Source organism: Moschus berezovskii, chromosome 6 (genome assembly GCF_049115385.1).
Source record: "Moschus berezovskii isolate FMDL1 chromosome 6, NW_MosBer_1.0, whole genome shotgun sequence".
NCBI lineage: Eukaryota > Metazoa > Chordata > Mammalia > Artiodactyla > Moschidae > Moschus > Moschus berezovskii.
In genome coordinates, this window is record NC_142465.1 from 44,359,661 (window position 1) to 44,382,240 (window position 22,580).

The 22,580-nt window shown below is 35.0% G+C and overlaps 1 protein-coding gene across 6 annotated transcripts in view; it reads right to left on the reverse strand.

The window, feature by feature from the left end:
* The window catches only part of CNTN1 (contactin 1), a 427,927-nt gene that overhangs the window by 162,057 nt on the left and 243,290 nt on the right, over positions 1-22,580 (reverse strand). For 5 of the 6 annotated variants that reach the window (XM_055394045.2, XM_055394044.2, XM_055394046.2 and 2 more), the window contains 5 exons: positions 21,315-21,452; positions 19,237-19,269; positions 10,723-10,855; positions 6,950-7,122; positions 4,299-4,394 (listed from right to left, as the gene is read on the reverse strand). In XM_055394045.2, coding sequence (XP_055250020.2) covers positions 4,299-4,394; positions 6,950-7,122; positions 10,723-10,855; positions 19,237-19,269; positions 21,315-21,375 — 496 coding nt within the window. In that variant the 5' untranslated portion in view covers positions 21,376-21,452. Of the gene's footprint in view, positions 1-4,298; positions 4,395-6,949; positions 7,123-10,722; positions 10,856-16,622; positions 16,674-19,236; positions 19,270-21,314; positions 21,453-22,580 lie in introns of all 6 variants that reach the window. The other variant, XM_088836972.1, reaches the window with a different exon arrangement.

Here is a 22,580-nt window from a genome sequence, read left to right on the forward strand (position 1 = left end):
AGGGGGATTTGTTTTGGCCAATTATAGTGTATTTGATCAGTTTCATTGTATTACTTTGAAATACACAACTTACCCAAGCTTGATAAATAATTTTACATTTCTTCTTGAAATATATTTGAAGTACTTAAGTGCACTCTGTCCACAAACTTTTTTGAAGATGTTTGTACTTTTTGTTGTTGTTGTTGTTAATTAACCTCATTAGAACAGAATGTACCTATACCAATAAAATCACAATAGCTTCTGGCTTTTCTTTGACACCTATAGTAAACTATATATTAAACTCTTTTAGAAAGAAATTTATACCAGGTTATACTGTGGACTCATACATTCCCTACTATGCTCTAGCATGCTTGTCTATTTTTATGCTTACCTTTCTAGTCTATTGAGATTCAGTCAATATCAAATTCAACATAAAATGAGTTTTTTCTCTTAAGAGCATTCCCACTTTCTTATTTATTTAAAAATCCACACCATGTCTATTATTAGATATCCTGTATTTTCTCAATAGTACTCACTCTTCAGATGATGGGCTTTTTTATTATTCTCTTACCGAGTATGAACATATATGATTTATAATTTGTGAGATGTATAACTCAGTTTCTGATGGTTATGAAAATTGGTTGGAATCAAAGAATCATGTTTCCATTTTCTGAGGATCCAGGGGTTTAGAAAGTCTTACACATTAATGAATTGATGCTTCTATTTAATAAAACAAGATCTAAACAGGAAAATTTATCTTTTGCTAAAATTGTAATCACTATGTATCTATCAATTTAATGAACACATTTATTTACTCTTTTACTTTCTCATTCCTCAAATATTTGCTGGACACAAATCCTGTGCTAGGCACTAGGCAATCAGTTGCATATCAAATGTTGTTATAAAATTGAATCAACATTTTTACTGATATAGTTATGTATAAGTATTCCTAATAAATAAACTGGTTCAAATAAGAGTTTTCCTCTTTTCAAGAAACTGTAGAACACCCAAATCCATAGAAAAATGTAGTGATTGTAAATGATGAGATTGTCCCCTAGATCTTTTTCCTGTGCATAAATCAGAGGTGAATTCAATAGTCGTGAATAAAAAAATTCTTAGTGAAGTGAGATGTACTTTATTTGTTTTAACGATGATTCAAAATATAACATTAAATGTATTAAATACATTTTATTTACATTAATAACAATACTTTTAAATTAAATATCCATTTTATAATTTGAAAACATTAAATTTGAATCTCATAACAAGGTCTGTGAAGTAGGTGGCACAAGAATTATTATTCCCAAATTTTAAACAAGCAAACTGAGATGTAGTTATAGCTAAGTTAACTTGACTTAGTAAGGAGTAAATTTTAGGTTATCAGATCACCAAATAGAGCCAAAAAGATTTGACTAATGTAAATAGTTGCATATATAATGTTCTTTGAGGTTCAGAATCCAAAGGCAGGTTTGTTTATACCTTCAACTCCATGAAATATTAACTGCAATATACAAAACCTTAACTGCATATAGTGGAAAGATAGATTTATAACATGGAAATGGTAAAATAGTACACACTATGGTCTTGAAGCATATGTCCATTCTTATATTTGAAGGTGTCATGTCTAACGTTCAAAGAGGTCATTGCTAAGTCACTTCAGTCGTGTCCGACTCTGTGTTACCCCATAGACGGAAGCCCACCAGGCTCCCCCATCCCTGGGATTCTCCAGGCAAGAACACTGGAGTAGGTTGCTATTTCCTTCTCCAGTGTGTGAAAGTGAAAAGTGAAAGTGAAGTCGCTCAATCGTGTCCGACCCTTAGCAACCCCACAGACTGCAGTCCACCAGGCTCCTCCATCCATGGAGTTTTCTAGGCAAGAGTACTGGAGTGGCTTGCCATTGCCTTCTCCGCAAAGAGGTCATAATCCACTAAGAACACAAATGGAGATGATACACTAAGAACACAAATGGAGATGAAGATTTGTTCAGGTTCTATTCTGTGATTAATGATGTTTCTTTGGCTTATTTAAAAGACCTGCCAGTCCTGCCCCTACCCATATAAACATTTGTATTTTTATCAGGATAATACACAAATTTGGCTTAATGATTTGAAGCTTCTACCAGCCTTAGTCTTGGTCCATGAAATTCTTCAGTCAATAAAGTTGTAACGATGCCACAGAGGCTTGAAAACAAGACTCATCTCAGAAAAATCCCATAGCTTGTGTTCCTTGAACCATTCCCCTGTATCTGTCTATACTACTCCCCTAGGTAATCACATGCAGTCCTATGACTTTGAAAACAATTGATATAATGCTGTATTACAAACTGATACTCCTAATTCTGATGTTGCCCCTGGGTTCCATATTCATAGAACTGCCTACTGAACAACTCTTTTTGGAATTTTAAATTAGGTACCTCACTCTTAGGTCCACACCTATTCTTCCAGACAACTCCATTTTCTCTAGAGCCATGACAAATACTTTGATGTCATCTCGACTCCTGTGTTTCTCTTATATCTCACACATAAAGTCTACCAGTCTGTACTCTTACCTCTCCCTTCAAAATATATCTTGAATTTAACTACTTCTTCCTACCTCCAGTTCCCCTGCTCTGGTCCATCATTCATTGCCTACGTGATGGCAATACCTTTAACTGAGCTCCTGGTTTCACTTTTACACTCTGCGGAGTCTTTTCTTACAACAGTAACCAGATTTGCCTTTCTATAACTTAAGTGATGTACTGTGATTCCTCTGCTCAAAGCCCTTTAATGAAAATCTCACTCAAAGCAGATGCCAATGGTTTGTGGGAAACACTATGAACATGAGGGGATTTTTTCATAATTTTGTCAGTTCTTTAAAACAAAGACCACTCCTTCATTGAAAAATATTTTACAACATTTGAATTCATAAATTTCTCCTTTTGTTGTTGTTCAGCCACTAAGTCATGTCAGACTCTTTGCGATCCCATGGACTGCAGCATGCCAGGCTCTTCTGTCCTCCATTGTCTCCCGGAGTCTATTCAGATTCAGGTCTACTGAGTCTCCTATGTATACTAATTATCTTTCTCCCACAGTTATAAGAAAAAAATGATCAACATTTGATTATAAACAGTCTATTATCTATACATAATCAGAATAGTATATATGTATCAGATCAGATCAGATCAGTCGCTCAGTCGTGTCCGACTCTCCGCGACCCCATGAATCACAGCACGCCAGGCCTCCCTGTCCATCACCAACTCCCGGAGCTCACTCAAACTCATGTCCACAGAGTCGGTATATTCCATATTAATATATTCCATATTTATAATAGTCTGTTATGAATTATTCTATATAGAGATAAAGACAACTTTATGACATAAGATTAAAACTATAAGAACCCAGAATACTTTTTTATGAGAGAAAAGTGGTATAAATATATTGTTTGAAGGAAATGTTTGATAAATGAAATGCGTGAAAATATTATATATGCAGTGTTCATCTTTTAATCAATGGCTTTGTCGCTTTCATTTTAGTCATATCAAATTACTGAAAACATGTATTCCAAAGTTGAATCTTGTAACAGATGAACTTCAGTTTAGTCCCTTTCTTGTGTACAGGGATACACTGGCAGCACCTGTGTACCTGTTGTGACAACTCTGAAGACTGCGCATTTCTTAAACTTTGCTTCAGATTTAGGAAGATTCTCTGTAAGAGTATCTGGAAATACAGTGTGCAGAGGCAAACCCAGGGCTTTACCAGAGGAAGTCTGAGGGAGCACTCCAGGGGGGAGAAGGAGTAAGGATGAAGGGCAGAATCCTAGCTGAGGAACGTGAAGGTCAACAGTCTTGCTCTTTATCCAATTCTGGATTTTCCTCAGCTTTTATTTTTTTATTATATGTATTTGGAACTCACATTTTGTTTATGGATTAGAACTCTTAAAGAGATTAATGATTTATTATGTCTCTTTCTTTCTGGTGTTTAATTACAGTTTCTAGTATTTTTAGATGTCAAATTAGTAATAAAAAGATTATTTCCTCTTTGGTACTATTCTATTACAGGAATTATTTATAGAAAATCTACCATATTGTCTCCAGTGTAACAGAACTTTAATAGGAACATAATCCAAATACATATCATTTATAAGCTGAAATAGGCCTTGGGAATTAGGGACAACTGTTTAAAGAATCAAAAAAGCAAGCATCTGTAAGCTCTAGTAAGTGATGTATTCTAAGGTTATACAAATATTGAGTCTTAATTATAGATGGTCCAATATCATTAAGAAATAAAAGTGTTCCCACTTCATTTCCTAAATGCTTATAATCATAGAAGAGCTAAGTTTACCTGGGAAATGGTATGGAGGGTCACAGAGCAGCACCATTCCTTTTCCTTCTTTCACTCTGACCTCAGGACGTTCCTCAGGTGGGAAAGGATCAAGATCTAATCATGAAAGCAAGAAGGAAACATTCATTCTCTGGGCAATAGAAAAATTGATACTCAAAAGTTCCTTTTTCAGCTACTAATTCACTTTTAGATACAACATTTCTCTGTTGGTTTGGTGAAGCTTCAGTTCAGTTCAGTTCAGTTCAGTCGCTCAGTCGTGTCCGACTCTCCGCGACCCCATGAATCACAGCACGCCAGGCCTCCCTGTCCATCACCAACTCCCGGAGTTCACTCAAACTCATGTCCACAGAGTCGGTGATGCCATCCAGCCATCTCATTCTCGGTCGTCCCCTTCTCCTCCCGCCCCCAACCTTTCCCAGCATCAGAGTCTTTTCCAGTGAGTCAGCTCGTCGCATGAGGTGGCCAAAGTATTGCAGCTTCAGCTTTAGCATCAGTCCCTCCAATGAACATCCAGGATTGATCTCCTCTAGAATGGACTGGTTGGATCTCCTTGCAGTATAACAAAAGCTTATTCCAGCCTTTTCAGAGGCTGGAATGTGCACACATTGCAGAAGAATATGGACACTGGCAGCATCTGTATAACTGTTGTGACAACCTGGAAGACTGCATTTTCTAAACTTTGCTTCCGATTTAGGAAAACTCTCTGTAAGAGTACCTGGAAATAGAATGTGCACAGACAAACCCTGGGTTTTACCAGAGAAAGTCTGAGAGAGGACTCCAGTGGGGAGAAGGAGTAAGGTTGAAGGCAGAATCCTAGCTGAGGAACGTGAGGGTCAATAATCTTGCTCTTTCAAATTCTGGACTCTCCTCAGCCTTTCTTTCCTTCACTCTGTTCTGTGTATTTGGAACTCACATTTTGCTTGGCGTCTTTGCTAGTCTGCTACCTGATTCTTCATTTGTGTTACCGGTTCTCATTCTGTTTCAGCCTTGTCTCATCTCCAGTTCCTTACATGTGATCAGTTGGTGTTCAGTCACTAAGTCACGCACGACTCTCTGCGACCCCATGGACTGCAGGGCACCAGGCTTCCCTGTCCTTCACTATCTCCCAGAGTTTGCTCAAACTCATGTCCATTGAGTTGGTGATGCATCTGACCTTCTCATCCTCTGTAGCCCCTTCTCTTTCCATTAATCTTTCTCAGCATCAGGGTCCTTTCCAGTGAGTTGGCTCTTCACATAAGGTGGCCAAAGGATTGGAGCTTCAGGTTCAGTCCTTCTAATGAATATTCAGGGTTCATTTCCTTTAGGGTTGACTGGTTTGATCTCCTTGCTGTCCAAGGGACACTCAAGAGTCTTTCCCAGTACCACAATTTGAAAACATCAGTTCTTCAGCACTCAGCCTTCTTTATGGTCCATCTGTCACATGATTACTAGAAAGACCATAGCTCTGACTAAATGGACCTTTGTCAGCAAAGTAATGTTTCTGCTTTTTAATATGCTGTGATCAGTACTCAAATTATGAAATCTAGTTTTTAAATCGCTTAATATGTTTACGTCTCTGAAAAATTATCATTCCAAAAATTACGTTTTTGCAAAGAACCCTTCAAATCTACTTTTCCTGTCCTGATGCCTCCCTGGAATGCCATTCCTATTCTAAAACTTAGTTGGGGTCTATCTCACTGTGGATAACAATGTCTCCTCTAAATGTGAAGAGACCATTGAGGTACTTCCTTTTATCCTTGAAATTAATCTTAATTACTCCCATTCGGTTTTAAAGAGAGCAAAATGTTTCTGCCCTTTGACTAAACTTTCCTTAAGAAAATATTCAAGGTCTTTTTCCTTCAGTGAATCTGCTGTATATTTCTTCAAGGACTGAGCTCCTCATTTGCACTCTGTCACCACGTGAATTTAATCTGACTGCACTTGCTGATTTTGTCTCACTCCTTTCTGGTAATCACTACCACTTTGGTCCTTTTAAAATGTCACTTTCATCCTATAATTCATTTTGCAAAATATTTAAATGCTGACTTATAAAATCATGTATGGAGAACACCTAGTCTAACTGCTCTCCCAAGACACATTTTTCTTTCATAATAACCTCTCACTTTTAGTTTAGCACAATGTTTCTCAAAGTATTTTCATTATTATTGTCCCTAAAAGGAGAAATTTAATTTAATTTAAACTTGAATCAGTTAACATTTAATTCATTCCTAACAAGAATAATTAAATACTAAGGAATAAGACCATTATGTGTAAAATATAAGATGGTTCCCTCCCTCCAAGAACTGATTTTCACTACCTTGGGAACAATATCATCCCCAGTGAGAATTCAAAGCTTAGCATTTCCATTGAGAGTAATTTTTAGAAGCTTATTCAAGATCTTTCTGAACATGACCTTAGTTTATTTTCCAGTGTTATCTTTCACTACTTTAAGTACATTCATAATACTCCTCATAACACTTTGCTCTCTTGGAATCGTTGTTCTTCTCCACACAATTAAGGCCCACTAATCTTGTAAAACCCACCTCATCTGTAAGTCTTTCTCTCACTTTTCTTTCTCCTCGATTTCCTCTTGCTTGCTTAATTCTTCTGATAATGTCTAAATTTTTCTTCACCTAAATGCACATACCCATTTTAAAGTCACAATTACTTACATCCAAAACTCAGGGTTGCTTCAGTGCTTCTGACCATCCCATAGTTGTTTGATGCTAAACAGTAATATATTCCAGCATCTTTCTGTTTGTCCGGATTGTTGATAACAAGGTTTCCTCCTACCATACTGTACCGATCACTTGTCAGATCGATATCCCCATTATTCATTCTCCATCTATGAAAAAATAAGTAAATGCCATATCAAAGGTCAAGAGGACTAAAATCAGTATACTGGGATAACATTCTTCTAAATTAATATTAGTACAGCTCCATATGAAAGAAGATGATTAAGTAGTTGACTCAGAGTGGTATTTCTTCATATTCTGTAATTCATGTCTCTGAGCTCATGATTTAGTTCAGGCACAGAAAGGTAAATGTTCAAGTATATGAAATATTTCCTTTTTTAGCATGAGGCATTCCAAAGGACAAATATTTCATTGAATTTTGCTACATAAACTGGTTTCTTAGCAGATATACATGGATCATAAATGATAACCATTTATGCAGTAGTTAGATTCATGAATAAATAAATATTAAATAAATATTTAAAATATTACTATAGGAGAAATAAAATATAAGATATAAATACAAGATAACAAAGTATAAGATATAAGATATCAAAATATAAGATATCAATATCAAAGTCATTTTTGAATAAAATTTCATTTTGAATAAAACAAACCAATAGAAATCAGGGTTTTACTCAGCTAATGTCATATTCTGACCACTAGAGGTCGATCACACCATTTGAAAATGGCTAGAGTCAATTGGGTCTTGGTTCCAGGCTACAGATACATTATTGCAGGTATATTGATGGTGATGGTGAATAAATTAACTAGAAACAGGAATCTAGAATCTAAACTAACTAGAATCAGGAAACTTTCATGGTGAGATGATGAGAGGATTGAATCTGTAAAATCATTTTCTATTAAGCTGACCACCTGCATAATTTTATAATCATTCTCTATTGGGGTTAAGGTTTCATGTCTTCTGCAGTGTTCTAAGACAAGAGCTATGTCAACCAGTGGGCTGTGGCCCCATCATTCATGTCCTGGCTGCAGAATTCTGATTAGGGTTAGCATCTTGCCAGAAAGGCCTAATAATTTTATAATATTTTTAATAAGTCAAATTACTAGAACATTTTTAGTTTTAATTTTTACAGTGTGGGAAGTAATTTAAAAGCAAACACAGAAAACCATGCTTTGCTTTTCAAAACCTACCAAATATCAACCCTGTGAATAAATCATCCCCTTCATCCTAGCTGATGGCAATATTGTCCCTGCCTGAACCATCCAATGTTGAGTCACTTAGCATTTGCCAAGGCAGTGGTTTCCCTTGTGAGGCACTCGTTATATCAAAACATAAGATATCAATATAAATTTCTCCCCATTGTGTTCACTCCAAATTTTTATTTCTTGTTTTAACTTCTTCCCAGTAGGTCTGATTCTGCTCTTGATGTAATATAATGTTTAAATTTTGCTGTGATTAGGTAAGTTCACTCATCTATTTAATTTTTCAGAATATTCACCATTGCTATAGTCCCTTTCACACAGCTTTAAATATAATTTTTATTGGAGTTCTTGTTATTGTGGGAGACAGGGCAAGATAGTGAAAGTCTCGAGATTGATAAGTAAAAAAGTTCCCTGTTTTATTTTTCATGATGTTGCCATGAATAACAAATTAGCACAGAACATACCATAAATATAAAAGTACTATGTGAATGACAAATTGCATGATTACCAAGGTTAGTATGGCTTTCCTTGAATATTAGGTAAATTTTCATCATGGCAAGTGTTCTTTTGTCAGACAAGCTACATCATGAGTTGAATAAATTTTTTCTTACGTTGCTGTCAAATGCAGACCATCTTCACAACAATTAAACATCTACGTCTTCCCATCAGTTTTCAATATTACTGTATAGATAATAAGGGCATACTTGCCCTGGGGACTTAAATGCTTCTGCAGTCTGTGGGAGGAAGTTGGTGATATATTTACCAAGCAAAATTTTGCTTCTTATTGTTATTTTTTAAATTGTGGTAAGAAAACTGAATGGGACTGGAGGGAGCCATATGTAAGGGGATGTTAATATATACTATATACACAGATTTAGTGATGTAAAACTTTGCTTCTTACAGTCTCTATCATGGCAGTGGGGCAGCAAAGAGAAGCACACATTCTTAGAACTCTGAGAACAACCTCTTTCTGTTCTTTTATTCTCCATGGGAGCCTGGAGGCTGATTTGCTTAGGTTCCACGTGTATGAACGTCAAGGAAAGAGAATCACAGAATAGCCATCACTGAAATAACTTTTGAAATACTATCAACCGGTCTAGATAGATGAACACTGAAAAAAAAATATGTTTCCTTGAAAGTCATAAAACCTGTGTTTCAGTCTTAGATCTGTGATTTACTAGTTCTGGAGCAAGTCAATTTACTTATATAGGACACAGCTTCCTTTCCTATAAAATTCTGTACTTGAGGTAAAATTCTGTACTTCTCTAGAGCCTGTCATTAGTTATACTATGCCAAGCCCAAGGCTATGTATGTTAACTCCCATCATGAATGACTTAAGGGTAGAAATAAATCTAGTCCATCAAATATTTTCAGAACAAATATGTTATTTATATAATTTATAAAATATCCACTTATTTTGCACTCCAAGATGGTGATTTTGCATATAAATTTATATTTTAAGAAAAATTTTGCAATTATAGTTAGAGGCAAGAGGAAATGAGTTTAAGTATAATGAAATGAAAGGAATGGGTCTTCTTCATGATAATAATTTTTTAATAGCAATGAAAAGTTGTTTTTCTATTGATGAAAAGAAAAATCTACTACTAAAATCAACTTTGTTGAATGACAACCTTCAATTAACTCAGGTAGTATGAACACACGAGAGCCCCAATTTCCCTGTCAATCACTTGCTTTGTCTTCATGGAACCAAAATCCATTGGCGTTTGGTTAATTTTAAAATCTTATCCTTTATATCAGACTAGAAACAGTTAGTATATTTTTCTGAACACTCTGAAGCAAGAAAACTGACTGCTACTTTTTATAAATTTATTTTTGATAGTGTTAATAGGTACTCCAGAAAAAACATGAAGAGATATATAGATTGTCTGATAGGTAGAGTCATTTAAGGAATTTGTTTTGTTGTCTGGAATATAGATTTGAGACTACTGAAAAGTGGTGTTTTCTAGAATAATCTATGTAATATGCTCTTTAAATGTGGTTAATATAGACTATTATCTGTCATCTGTATATATTAGTTATCTAGGCCAATACATGGAGAAGGAAATGGCAACCCACTCCAGTATTCTTGCCTGGAGAATCCCAGGGACAGAGGAACCTGGTGGGCTGCCATCTATGGGGTCACACAGAGTCAGACACAACTGAAATGACTTAGCAGCAGCAGGGCAATAAATACAAAAACAGTTTATCCTCAAGTGCATATATTTAAATTCTGCATATTTTTCATGTAACCATTTTCTTAATAGCATGATCTCCATTAGCCAATTTTTAAGTGATAATGTGAAATGGTACTGGCATTCTCTGTACAGGAAATAGGAAGTGAATTATATACATATGTTTAAGAAAACTATTTCAGTATTAAACAACTTTTTAAAAATTAGCTGTATGACAGTATTTTTTATAATGACCCTAGATTTCATAGAAAGCTTTAGGCCAAAGCTTTCTCTATAGACACAGGATCATAGATGCTGATCTGTAATCTTAACCCAACACTTCATTCTGTAAAGAGCAATGAGGTACGTTACTTGTAAACTGGGAAAGGGCTGGCTCGTGCCCTACAGTTTAGTGAAACTTTTCCTTCTGGTGACTCCTCTGGATAAATGGTATTGATTGGTTGTTCTTCAAAAATTGGTCCAAATCCTTTGTCTTCCTCAGAAACTATAAGAAAAATAAAATTATTTTATATTCCTTTATTTTAGAAATCAAAGAAAATTTGAGTACATTTAAAAAGGTTTTTTTGAAAGAAAGGTCAGAAACCTGGGATCTCCAGTGTCATTTGAACCAAAGATGTTTGCCTCTATAATCTTGAGGAAAATGTTGACGTTTATTCAAAATTCTTTTCTACTTATCTCTCATCATTTTCTGAAAAGCACTCTGTGTTGCCATGCTTAACTAATTAGTGCTTCTCAAACAAGCCATGCTTTCATGCCTCTGAGCTTTTCCTCTTTCTGGAACCACCATCTCATTTCTCTCCTCCCATCAAAATTTGTACAGTCCTTAATGACAGTCATAAAATTAGCTCCTTCAGGAAGCCAACTCTCAACCCCCTTCTAGTTTTAGTAGGTCCACATTCTCATAACTCCCTAGCAGGCTTATGGCACTTAACACAGCTGCTGTGATTCTTGATGCAATTTTCTGTTTTACTAGATGGCAGATGCCTGGGAAAAGGTTTACTAGATTGCAGATGCCATAATTTCTATATCACACTCTCCTCCACAGCTGTTTAGCAGTGTGGAACATAATTGTTTAAAAATTTTTTAACAATAGAATGAATATATTTCTAGAAGTTCTGAGGAAATGGGTCCTTTGGGTCGGTTCTTGTTTTGTTTTTCTCTTTAAACACGTGACCAGCACTGGTAGCATCTAGAACAATCTGTAAATTATTGAACAATCCATGAGTTATCAGTAAATGGATATGGGATCTGGCCAGCTGGTTTAAAATCTACCACAAAAATACAGAGTTGAAGCAGTTGTTCCTGACAGCATATCCTCTCTGGAGAGGAGATGTGACACCTCACAGCAGGATGAGGAAGAGAATCACTCACATGTCATCAGTTTGGAACGTTTTTTATAGAGCCCAGCAAAGAGCCAGATGCTCCAGATGACTTCATACTTTTATATATATATGGCTAGAAAGGGGGAATATTCTTACATGAGATCATTGTAGGTCTCTGCTTAATCAAAAGCTATGGTTCACTTTTCCAATTTATTTTTTTAAGAGCAAGTGTAAGGCAAATGTCATACTGAAAAATTGGCTGTTCTAACATTAAACTTGAAGATAAGAGCTTTCTTCCAGTTTCTCTTAACAAGCAGTTTAATTACATCTTTTAAATCTTGCCTTAGTGAAGTTTATCAGTGCTTTTGGAAAAATTATTTAATATCTCCAAGCCTTGATATCACCGCTTATAAGATGGAGATAATATTAAAACCTACCTCATTTGACTATTGTGAGAATTACATTGAGACAACCCACATTCTCATGAATTTGCCAATCTTTTTAAAATTTAATTTACATGTCTTACATATATCACCATTTAGACTAATTCCAAAAGTTTCAGAAGCCAAATTTTATTCATTCTTCTAATTCTGGTGCCATAAGCATCATGTCGATACACATTTCTGTGTACACAGATGATTATTAAAAAAACCTCAGTCAGAAAGTGTTCTAGTTTCATTCTTTTACAAGTGGTTGACCAGTTTTCCCAGCACCACTTGAAGAGATTGGAGTCTATTATACGGAAAGAAGTAAGCCAGAAAGAAAAACACCAATACAGTACACTAATGCATCTATATGGAATTTAGAAAGAAGGTAACAATAACCCTGTATGCGAGACAGCAAAAGAGAGACAGATGTATTGAACAACACTTTTGGACTCTGTGGGAGAGGGCGAGGGTGGCATGATATGGGAGAATGGCATTGAAACATGTAAAATATCATATGTGAAATGAATCAACAGTCCAGGTTTGATTCATGATACCGGATGCTAGGGGCTGGTGCACGGGGATGACCCAGAGTGATGGGATGGGGAGGGAGGTGGGAGAGGGGTTCAGGATGGGGAACACATGTACATTCATGGCAGATTCAAGTCAATGTATGGCAAAACCAATACAATATTGCAAAGTAAAATAAATTAATTAATTAAAAAAAATCTCAGTTTCTACCAGTATGAAGAGTATTAATTTCCCAGTATTAATTTTTCTAAACTGACCTGAAATATTTCAAAGGGAGAAGCCTCATTTTTAGTTGGAATTTGCTGAAAATGCCATTCAAGAATTTATGGATCTCAGTTACATTATATAGCATCATCCTATTTCAGATCACAGATAAATCACTGAATCAGAACTGGAGGAACTAGAGGAAATGGGATTTAGCTCAACATTGTTTTCCTAGCTGTTGTTTTATACAAGTCATTCATCCCATATGGTATTTACACTTAAAAAGGGAATTGGGGAATGTGCCCTAAGGACTCCATAGGCCTATTGCAACCATAAGTAAGATGATGAATGCAAGGTGTTCAAAGAATTCATTTGCTAATGATTTTTGCAGTCTTGCTCTAAGCTGTTTATTTCCATATACTTGAGACTAAAAACTAGAAATACTATAATGTTTTCTGCTTTGCTTCTAATAATTACCTGATGATGCCCAATGTTTTCTGGCCTTTAGAAAGTAGTAGCATGACAGGGAAAAATGTAATGAATCTCAAATCCTTGATAACAAGACCTTCATTCATATGTAGGTTCCAGATTTTTTGATCTCAGAAAGAAATAGCCTTGGAATTATCTATGATAGAAAGGGCTTCCTGGGTAGCTCAGGTGGTAAAGAATCTGCCTGCAATGCAGGAGACCCCAGTTCGATTTCTGGGTTGGTAAGTTCCCCTGCAGAAGGCTACCCACTCCAGTGTTCTTGGGCTTCTCTGGTCGCTCAGATAGTAAAGAATCCACCCACAATATGGGAGACCTGGGTTTGATCCCTGGGTTGGGAAGATCTCCTGGAGCAGGGCATGGCAACCCATTCCAGTATTCTTGCCTGGAGAGTCCTCATGGACAGAGGAGCCTGGTTGGCTACAGTCCATGGGGTTGCAAAGAGTTTGACACGACTGAGCAACTAAGCACATATCTATAACATAAGTCATGTGATATTTCCTCTCCCACTTGAACAATCTCATGAATGCTTCTTTGAATCTCTGTCAATTGCCCAGCTTTACCAACTGAAGCAATTTAGTAACCCTGCTGCTTTGGAGCTTCTGCTGTTTCTTCACAATTCACACAAAAATGCTTAAAAAGATGAGCTGCTGCTGCTGCTGCTGCTAAGTCACTTCAGTCGTGTCCGACTCTGTGCAACCCCATAGACGGAAGCCCACCAGGCTCCCCCATCCCTGGGATTCTCCAGGCAAGAACACTGGAGTGGGTTGCCATTTCCTTCTCCAATGTGTGAAAGTGAAAAGTGAAAGTGAAGTCGCTCAGTCGTGTCCGACCCTTAGCGACCCCACGGACTGCAGCCTACCAGGCTCCTCCGTCCATGGGATTTTCTAGGCAAAAAGATGAGCAGTGAAGTTCAATTTTATTAACATATTTTGATTCTCTTCTTGAAGGTAAGATGAATATTATTCTAACTTTAACCCTTGATGAATAATGAATACTGTGAAAATTTTGAGCAATTTTAAAAAATTTAAGCACACATTCAGAATATTAAAATAAATACATTTTAGGGGAGTTTAAGCTCATGAATATCTTCTAAATACACTGTATTTATACACAAGCTTGATGATTATGGTATTACCATCATTATCAACAGAAGAGATTATCAAATTTAAAGAGGATGAATGTTTGGTGCAATTATAAAACTTAAACAGAATTCCACTTATCTACACTGGATTAGATCCAGTTTCCACTTGTTACATTAGAGGTAATATAAGAATTTTAAATGGTCTTCTGTGACGCTACAGTTTAATGAACTAGAGGTTTTGGTTGTCCTTAATTTAGTCAATAACTTGATTCAGACCTTGCATATGGTGGAGAATTTTGAGACATAATTTCAAAAGCATGATTCATAAAAGAAAAAAAATGATAAGCTGGACTTTATTCAAGTTTAAAAGTTCTGTTCTGTGAAAGATACTGTTAATAGAATTTTAGGTCTTCAAGATTAGAGATTTTCCTTAGGTACATTTCAACATACATTGGAGAATTTTGGAATAAGCAGCAAATTGGAAATCCTTTCCAGTAATTAAATATATACCTCACTTAAAAATTGTGATCACATACAATTTTACATAATTTGAACTCATCTCAATAGGTGCACAGTTGATTCTTTAACAGTATTGTATTTCCAATGTAGAAATGGCTAATCCTGGCCTGTCTAGCACCTGCTTCTAAAGAGTCCTCTGGTAGTGTCATTATTTCCTTCATTGCAGGTCAATTCTTCACCATCTAAGCCACCAGGGAAGCCTTATAGGGATTATAACAATCCTGAATTCTCAATTTAATTAATAATTTATTAATTTTCTTAACTAGTTTTATCACTGTGAAATAGTTGAGTTTTGTACATTACTAATTGCCTTGATTATTTCAAGTAATGTACGGTGCCTTGAAATACAAAGACAGCTGCACATAAACCATACATCTGTGTGGAGGCAGAGGTTAGTTGCACACTTGCATATCTTCATAAAATGCATGGTTTTAAATGTTTCTTTTGATAGCATATCTTTTGATTTTAAGATATGTGACTTTGAGATAAAAATTCATCAGCTTTTAGAAAACTGAACATATGTTTATAGTTTCTTCATCATGATCATAAGGCATAGCATATTTTTTTCTGGAAAAGATATCAGCAATGGCAATTTCCATTGAAAATAATGGAATGCCACATGTTACTAATGATCAGACTATATCTATTGATCAGCAATCCCTCTACTGCCTGAAGTAAAGATAAAACACTTTGGGGGTGAGTTGTGTTGAAGTTTATAGGCCAAATTGAATATTATCAGTGCCCAGTGCTATTTTATTCTCAACAAGTGCTTTTCCAAAATTATATTCAGGTATTTCCAAGTGCTCCATTTCCATTTGCCCTTTACAGGAAGAGACAATGAATCATTTAAGTGATAAAATATGAAACGAATTTCCAATAAAACACTGAATTTTTCTATTTTGACAAAATATTATATTTAAGATATTTCCTTTTGCCCATTTTAAGAACAAAAGAATATGACACACTTGATATCACATTAGTGTTTCTAGTTAGTATTATTTTATAAATGTTATTTATAAAATGTTAGCATATATTTATAAATTTTATAAATATTTCTTGCTTTTCTAATATTTTCAAGCCTGAATAAAATAATGTATTTCATTAGGTGGTTTACCAATTACAATATGCATTTTATTTTGAGGACATATTTGGGCTCTTGGGAGATAAATTACTCATCACCGGCTTCAAATTGCTTTGGTATGCTCAGTGTTAACTTCTGAATGTAAGCTTCATAACCCCCTTGAAGACTATCCAAGCTCATAGCTCTGTTAGTTGAGCTAGGGCACTCAGATCAAGGAAAAAGAACTTTTAGGGGTAATACAACACAAAGTTCAGCAAAGGATCCATTAATACAAGGATTATAATCTCTGTTAACAAAAATTAAGTTATCCATTGTTTTTCTTCTAGGGCAATGGAAATAATTAGATGACAAATTATCATGCTTTGGAAGTATTATGAGGTTAAAGGGTACAGAAACAAATGGAAAATATGTTAACAAAATAAGGTTGTTTTTAAAACATATGCTCTGTTTTTGTACCAGATATAGTCTTCCAAAAAGGAGCACACAGTTATATAGATAATTTCTCAGAAAGGCAAAAACTGCTGCTTTTTTTCAGTAGCATTCTCAGTCTCACAGTTAATGTAGTCAGTTAGTGTATGATCTTAAATGAAATACTTCACCTCTTGCTATGTAGAGATGATCCACTGTAACCTTGCTATCCTATTTTATCTCTGGAAATTGAAAGTATAATTACAATTTGTGCTTGAGAGTTATTTTTATTCATTTTATATTCAATGAAAGAAATGCTATTTCTCATTCTGTAATATGTCTTCTTAATCTGTTAGTTTTCAAACATAATTTTACATAAGTATGTTTTAATGAGAGTTTCAGGAAGAAAGCAATGAGAACAAAATTTTAGCAGAGTCTAATATTTGAATTTTTACAGTGTTTACAATATTCAGTGGATATGGCCTGGGGAGTGTTGTAAGCCCTCTAAAAATACAGTAAACTCTCTAAATGAGACAATATTTAAATTGGCTCAAAGCACTATTATTATCTCCATTTTCAAACATTCCTCACTGATAAGAGAATAAGGACATTCAGGGCTTAGGCTGTGAATACTCTGGTTCATCAGTTCTTTAGTCTCATGGATAATAGGTAACAGTGCAGCAATATATCATAACTAAAATATAACAAGTTGGTCTTGAGAATGTACAGGAATCCAATTATTAGAAGGAAAATTAAAATCAGGTTATCAGAATGGTTAAGTTGACTACATTTTCCTTGCATGATTTTATTTGCCTAAGAAGAGCCTTTCACATTTATTAATGACAACCACTTCCTTGACCTATGGTGCAACCTCAAAGGTCTAGACACTGTGTTTTGTGTAACAATCTGGGCGTCTGTTGACACCAACTTTATGTCTGCCTGTGTATGCTGCCATAAGCCAAGGAATGTTTTTGGGATGTGTGTGTGTTTAGTCGCTCAGTTGTGTCTGACTGTTTGTGACCCCATGGACTGAAGCCTGCCAGGCTTCTCTGTACATGAAGTTCTCCAGACAAGAATACTGGAGTGGGTTTCCATTCCCTTCTCCAAGGGGTCTTCTTGATCTGGGTCTCATGCATTGTAGGCAGATTCTTTACCAGCTGAGCCACAAAGGAAGCCCAGTGTTTGGGGTACCAGAAGTTGAAAGATGAAAGCAAAGAGCTTTCCCATACACGTTTCAGCAGAAACCTGACTCTGATATCTCTTTTCTTTGAGACATCTCATCTCAGAATGTGAGACAATAAATTTCTGTTGTTCTAAGCCACCCAGTTGGTGGCTTTATTATAGCTATAGCAGTCCTAGGAAACTAATACGTCCATTACTGGTGTGCAGCAGTCCATGGGGTTGCAAAGACTCAGACAGGACTGAGGGACTGAACAAAAACAACACACATAATAATAAACTGTTGAAGTTTAATGAACTAGCCTTTCTCAAATTTATTTGACAATGAAGTCCTACTAACATCCTGCAGAACAAATTCTTTGAATTAGTGACCTAACACAGTCCATATTTACCCACTTTTGTACTTTATTTGTTCTACTTCCTCTAAGAATTATTTCCATTTCTAATAACTGAAATACTTCCAGTTTTCCTTGCCTACTAGCTCCATCATTAAATATTTATTAATTCCTCAATTATTGTAAACAGCCTATCATATTTTTCTTATGAATTTGTTATCCACTTACTTTTATTATTCTTTATTACATGTAAGGTTCTTGAAATCAAACAGCATATATCACTGATCTTTATATGGCCTATATTCATACTATATAGGCTAACTCACAAGGAGGAAACAGAAATAGCTTTGATATGCTTCTTGCTGAGGCTTTCCTTTCTATAAATCCCCTATCAATGGAGATTCTGACTCACTCTGGCATGAAAATCTTGCTTTTGATGGAAGCAATAGCACTGATTACTCACTGGTTCTTCCTAATTACTCATTCTCCTACCACTAAGCTGTGGCCTTCAAAGATGACCAGTTTTACCGTGTTTACTGAGCACCTACTATGTAGGTCACTGTGCTGTAAGTTATCATCACATTGTGTTTTTAGTGTCCACAAGAATCCTGTGATTTTTACATGTTGGAAACTTAAGTCTCATAGAAATTGAATAATTTGCACAAGATCACATAGTGAATACCAGGTTGAATATGTAAGTATGGACCAATCTTATTCTAGACTCTATTTTTTCCAGTCTATATTTCTAGCAAGAACTATTCAGTGGTTGAAATATGATATAAACTATCAGGATTGCTAATTATATTTAATGAAGGATAAACAATACATTTTTCATTATCTGGATTTCTAATTAAACTGAATCTTAAGGTTCCAGGCTTATTAACTTTAATTCTCCTACTTGAAGCAAAGCAGAAGGCTTTCAAAACAAGCTAGAATTTTACAATATTAAAAATATTGCTGCAAAATTAAGTACTATAGGATTATTATAAAACATGAAGGAAAAATATATTGAATATATTTATTGAAATTATTGAATATATTAAATACTTATTGAATATATTCTATCTGCTACAATCCTCCACTTGGATATTTGCTTGTGGTGTATCTATTCATTTATTTTGGTAATCAAATAAGTTGCATGAAGACCTCAGATAAAATATCTACAAAATTTCCAAGTGCTCTAATTGTCACCACTTGCTATAAGTTTGAAAACTTAATAGCTTTAATGTAGGGATGAAATATGGTTTATTTGAAGAAATCTATTTAAAAAGTTACCCTTTCATCAACTTACCTCCATGACCATACCTTCTATGCCATGTAAACTCTAAAAAGAAAAAAAAAAAAAAAGACAAAAAACAGAAAAAAATTAATCCCAAAGCTGCTCTTCAAGGTTTGATTTCAAATGTTGCTAAAACAATGGAGATATTAGTTAATGAAATTAGATTATCAGCTCTTCACCATTAAGGCTGAAGTATGATCATATCTTTGGAAATATTTATTTCTTATCTTTGCATTTTTATAATTACAGCACCAAAATTTTAAAGAATTGGCATGAATTTTCAGTACTAATATCTTTGCTTTATTTTATTCATAAAGGTAGACAGCAATAATAACCTTTCCACAAATTTTTCTTTATTATAGTTAAATGATATATTTGCATATATGCAAATAGTTCTATGTTTGTATGTATGTATAATTACTGTTTATATCATTAAAATTCTTAAGTACTGATAATAAAATTATTGTTTTATTCTTAAGTCATAATAAAAATTACTCCCCAAAGTAAAATAGCATTTTTATTTCCTTAATAATAATTAAGAAATACAATAGGATGCCCATCAAGTTCATTATTTAAAGCAATCAAGGGAGGTTTGTAAGTGAAAATATGAGATCCATCTATATCTTGAACTTAATAGCAACTCAACAAGTGCTGAATTAAGGTAATTGAGACAAATGTATCCGAAAATATTGTTAGAAAACACATTGCTTCAGATAAAAATACAATGTACCTTTAGGAAATATTTTTGAATCTTTCACACATACCTTTGAAAAATAGAAATATAGTGTTTGTTTATCCTAAAACTACAGTACACTTAAAACTGCATTGTTATTCTTTAGTCCTTGAATACATTGTAGACTATTTTTGAATTGTTTTTCAAAAGATTGACCAGCCAATAATAAAAATTAAATTATATTAACATAAAAAATAAAGGTGACAAAAGCTTAAAACCCATTATTTTCTAATATTTTACTATATTTTACTTTTATGTATACTAATGAGGTTAATGGGAAATAGATGGGGAAATAGATGGGGAAACAGTGGAAACAGTGTCAGGCTTTATTTTTTGGGGCTCCAAAATCACTGCAGATGCTGATTGCAGCCAGGAAATTAAAAGAGGCTTACTCCTTGGAAGGAAAGTTATGACCAACCTAGAGAGCATATTAAAAAGCAGAGACATTACTTTGCCAACCAAGGTCTGTCTAGTCAAGGCTATGGTTTTTCCCGTGGTCATGTATGGATGTGAGAGTTGGACTGTGAAGAAAGCTGATTGCCAAAGAATTGATGCTTTTGAACTGTGGTGCTGGAGAAGACTCTTGAGAGTCCCTTGGACTTCAAGGAGATCCAACCAGTCCATTCTAAAGGAGATCAATCCTGGGTGTTCCTTGGAAGGACTGATGCTGAAGCTGAAACTGCAATACTTTGGCCACCTCATGCAACGAGCTGACTCACTGGAAAAGACTCTGATGCTGGGAGGGATTGGGGGCAGGAGGAGAAGGGGACGACAGAGAATGAGATGGCTGGATGGCATCACCGACTCGATGGACATGAGTTTGAGTGAACTCTGGGAGTTGGTGATGGACAGGGAGGCCTGGTGTGCTGTGATTCATGGGGTCGCAAAGAGTCGGACTGAGCGACTGAACTGAACTGAACTGAACTGAACTGAATGAGGTTAAGTTGATTTTACCCCTGTACTGAACATACTGTATAATGGTGTGTTGTTGCATAACTTTTCTCCCACCACCTTAAATGGTTTCAAGTTGAAAATGACAACAGTAAGACAATTTACTATGTAGGAATTGATAAATGCTACAGCAGGGATATTTTTTCCCTCCCAGATATTCAGATTTTAAACATTTACCAGCACATCACTATATAAGATTGATTGACTTAAATCTTATGAAATTTTAATTGAAACTAAAAAGAAAAAAGAACAAAAGTGTCAGCCTTTATATGCATTTACTTGTCTGTAGATGGCAAAAGAATATTAATTCTGAACTTTATACACCAGATTCAATATAGTGAAAAGAATATTAATTACATTGACATAAATTGTGGAAGTTATATGTTATATATAGGATATTTCTTACCTGATAGACAAGTTTTAAAAGATATTATTACAAGGAGACTGAACAGCAACCACATTTTCATCTTGTGTTCAGTAGAATTTAGGTTCAAATTTCAAAAAAAATTATTTAACTTTATAGCAGTTGGATAATATTAAACACCTATATAAAAAGAAGAGAAAAGAGGAAAGATAAGAAAAAGGAAAGAAAGGGAATGGAAAATATTCATCATTTAGAGTCAACAATATTATCAATTCTATTTTATTTAATATTTCTTGTTTGTAGAATAAGTTTTATTTTATTTAAATAGATTTGTAAACATCATATTATAATGAAAAGAGTAGATTCGGTATCAGGGCTTCAGCTTCTTCCCAGTACTGATATTGTAAGAAACATGAGCAAGTCACTGAATTGACATTTTTTTAAGTTTTTAATAATTGAGTATAGTAACATCTTTTTACAAATAGCAGAGTTGTGAACATTTCAATGTCAACTATTTTACCTGAAGATTAAATTGACCTGAAGCTCTGGTAGAAAGATTTAGTGAAATATATATTTGTATAAGAATTTCCCTAGTATCAGTAAAAGAATTCACCTGTAATGCAGGAAACCTGGATTCAATCCCTAGGTAGGGAAGATCCCCTGGCAAAGGAAGTGGCAACCCACTCCAGGATTCTTGCCTGGAAAATCCCATGGCAGAGGAGCCTGGCAGGCTATAGTCCACAGGGTCTCAAGAGCTGGACATGACTTAGAAACTAAATCATCACCACAACCATTTCTGTATAAGAATTTTGTAAATTCATAGACACTATACAGGAGTTATGTGTTAGCATTGCCTGTTGGTGGTTTATGGAAAATTTTTGCCAGAAAAGCTAAATTTTTAAATGTTAAAGTATATTGATTAATAACATGTTTAATGGCTGAATAATACTCCATTGTGTATATGTACCAAAGCTTTCTTATCCATTCGTCTGCAGATGGACATCTAGGTTGCTTCCATGTCCTGGCTATTATAAACAGTGCTGCAATGAACATTGGAGTACACGTGTCTCTTTCAATTCTGGTTTCCTCGGTGTGTATGCCCAGGACATTTGAATCAGTTCTAATGAGGTGGATGAAACTGGAGCCTATTATACAGAGTGAAGTAAGCCAGAAAGAAAAACACCAATACAGTATACTAACATATATATATGGAATTTAGAAAGATGCAAATGATAACCCTGTATACGAGACAGCAAAAGAGACACAGATGTATAGAACAGTCTTTGGGACTCTATGGGAGAGGGTGAG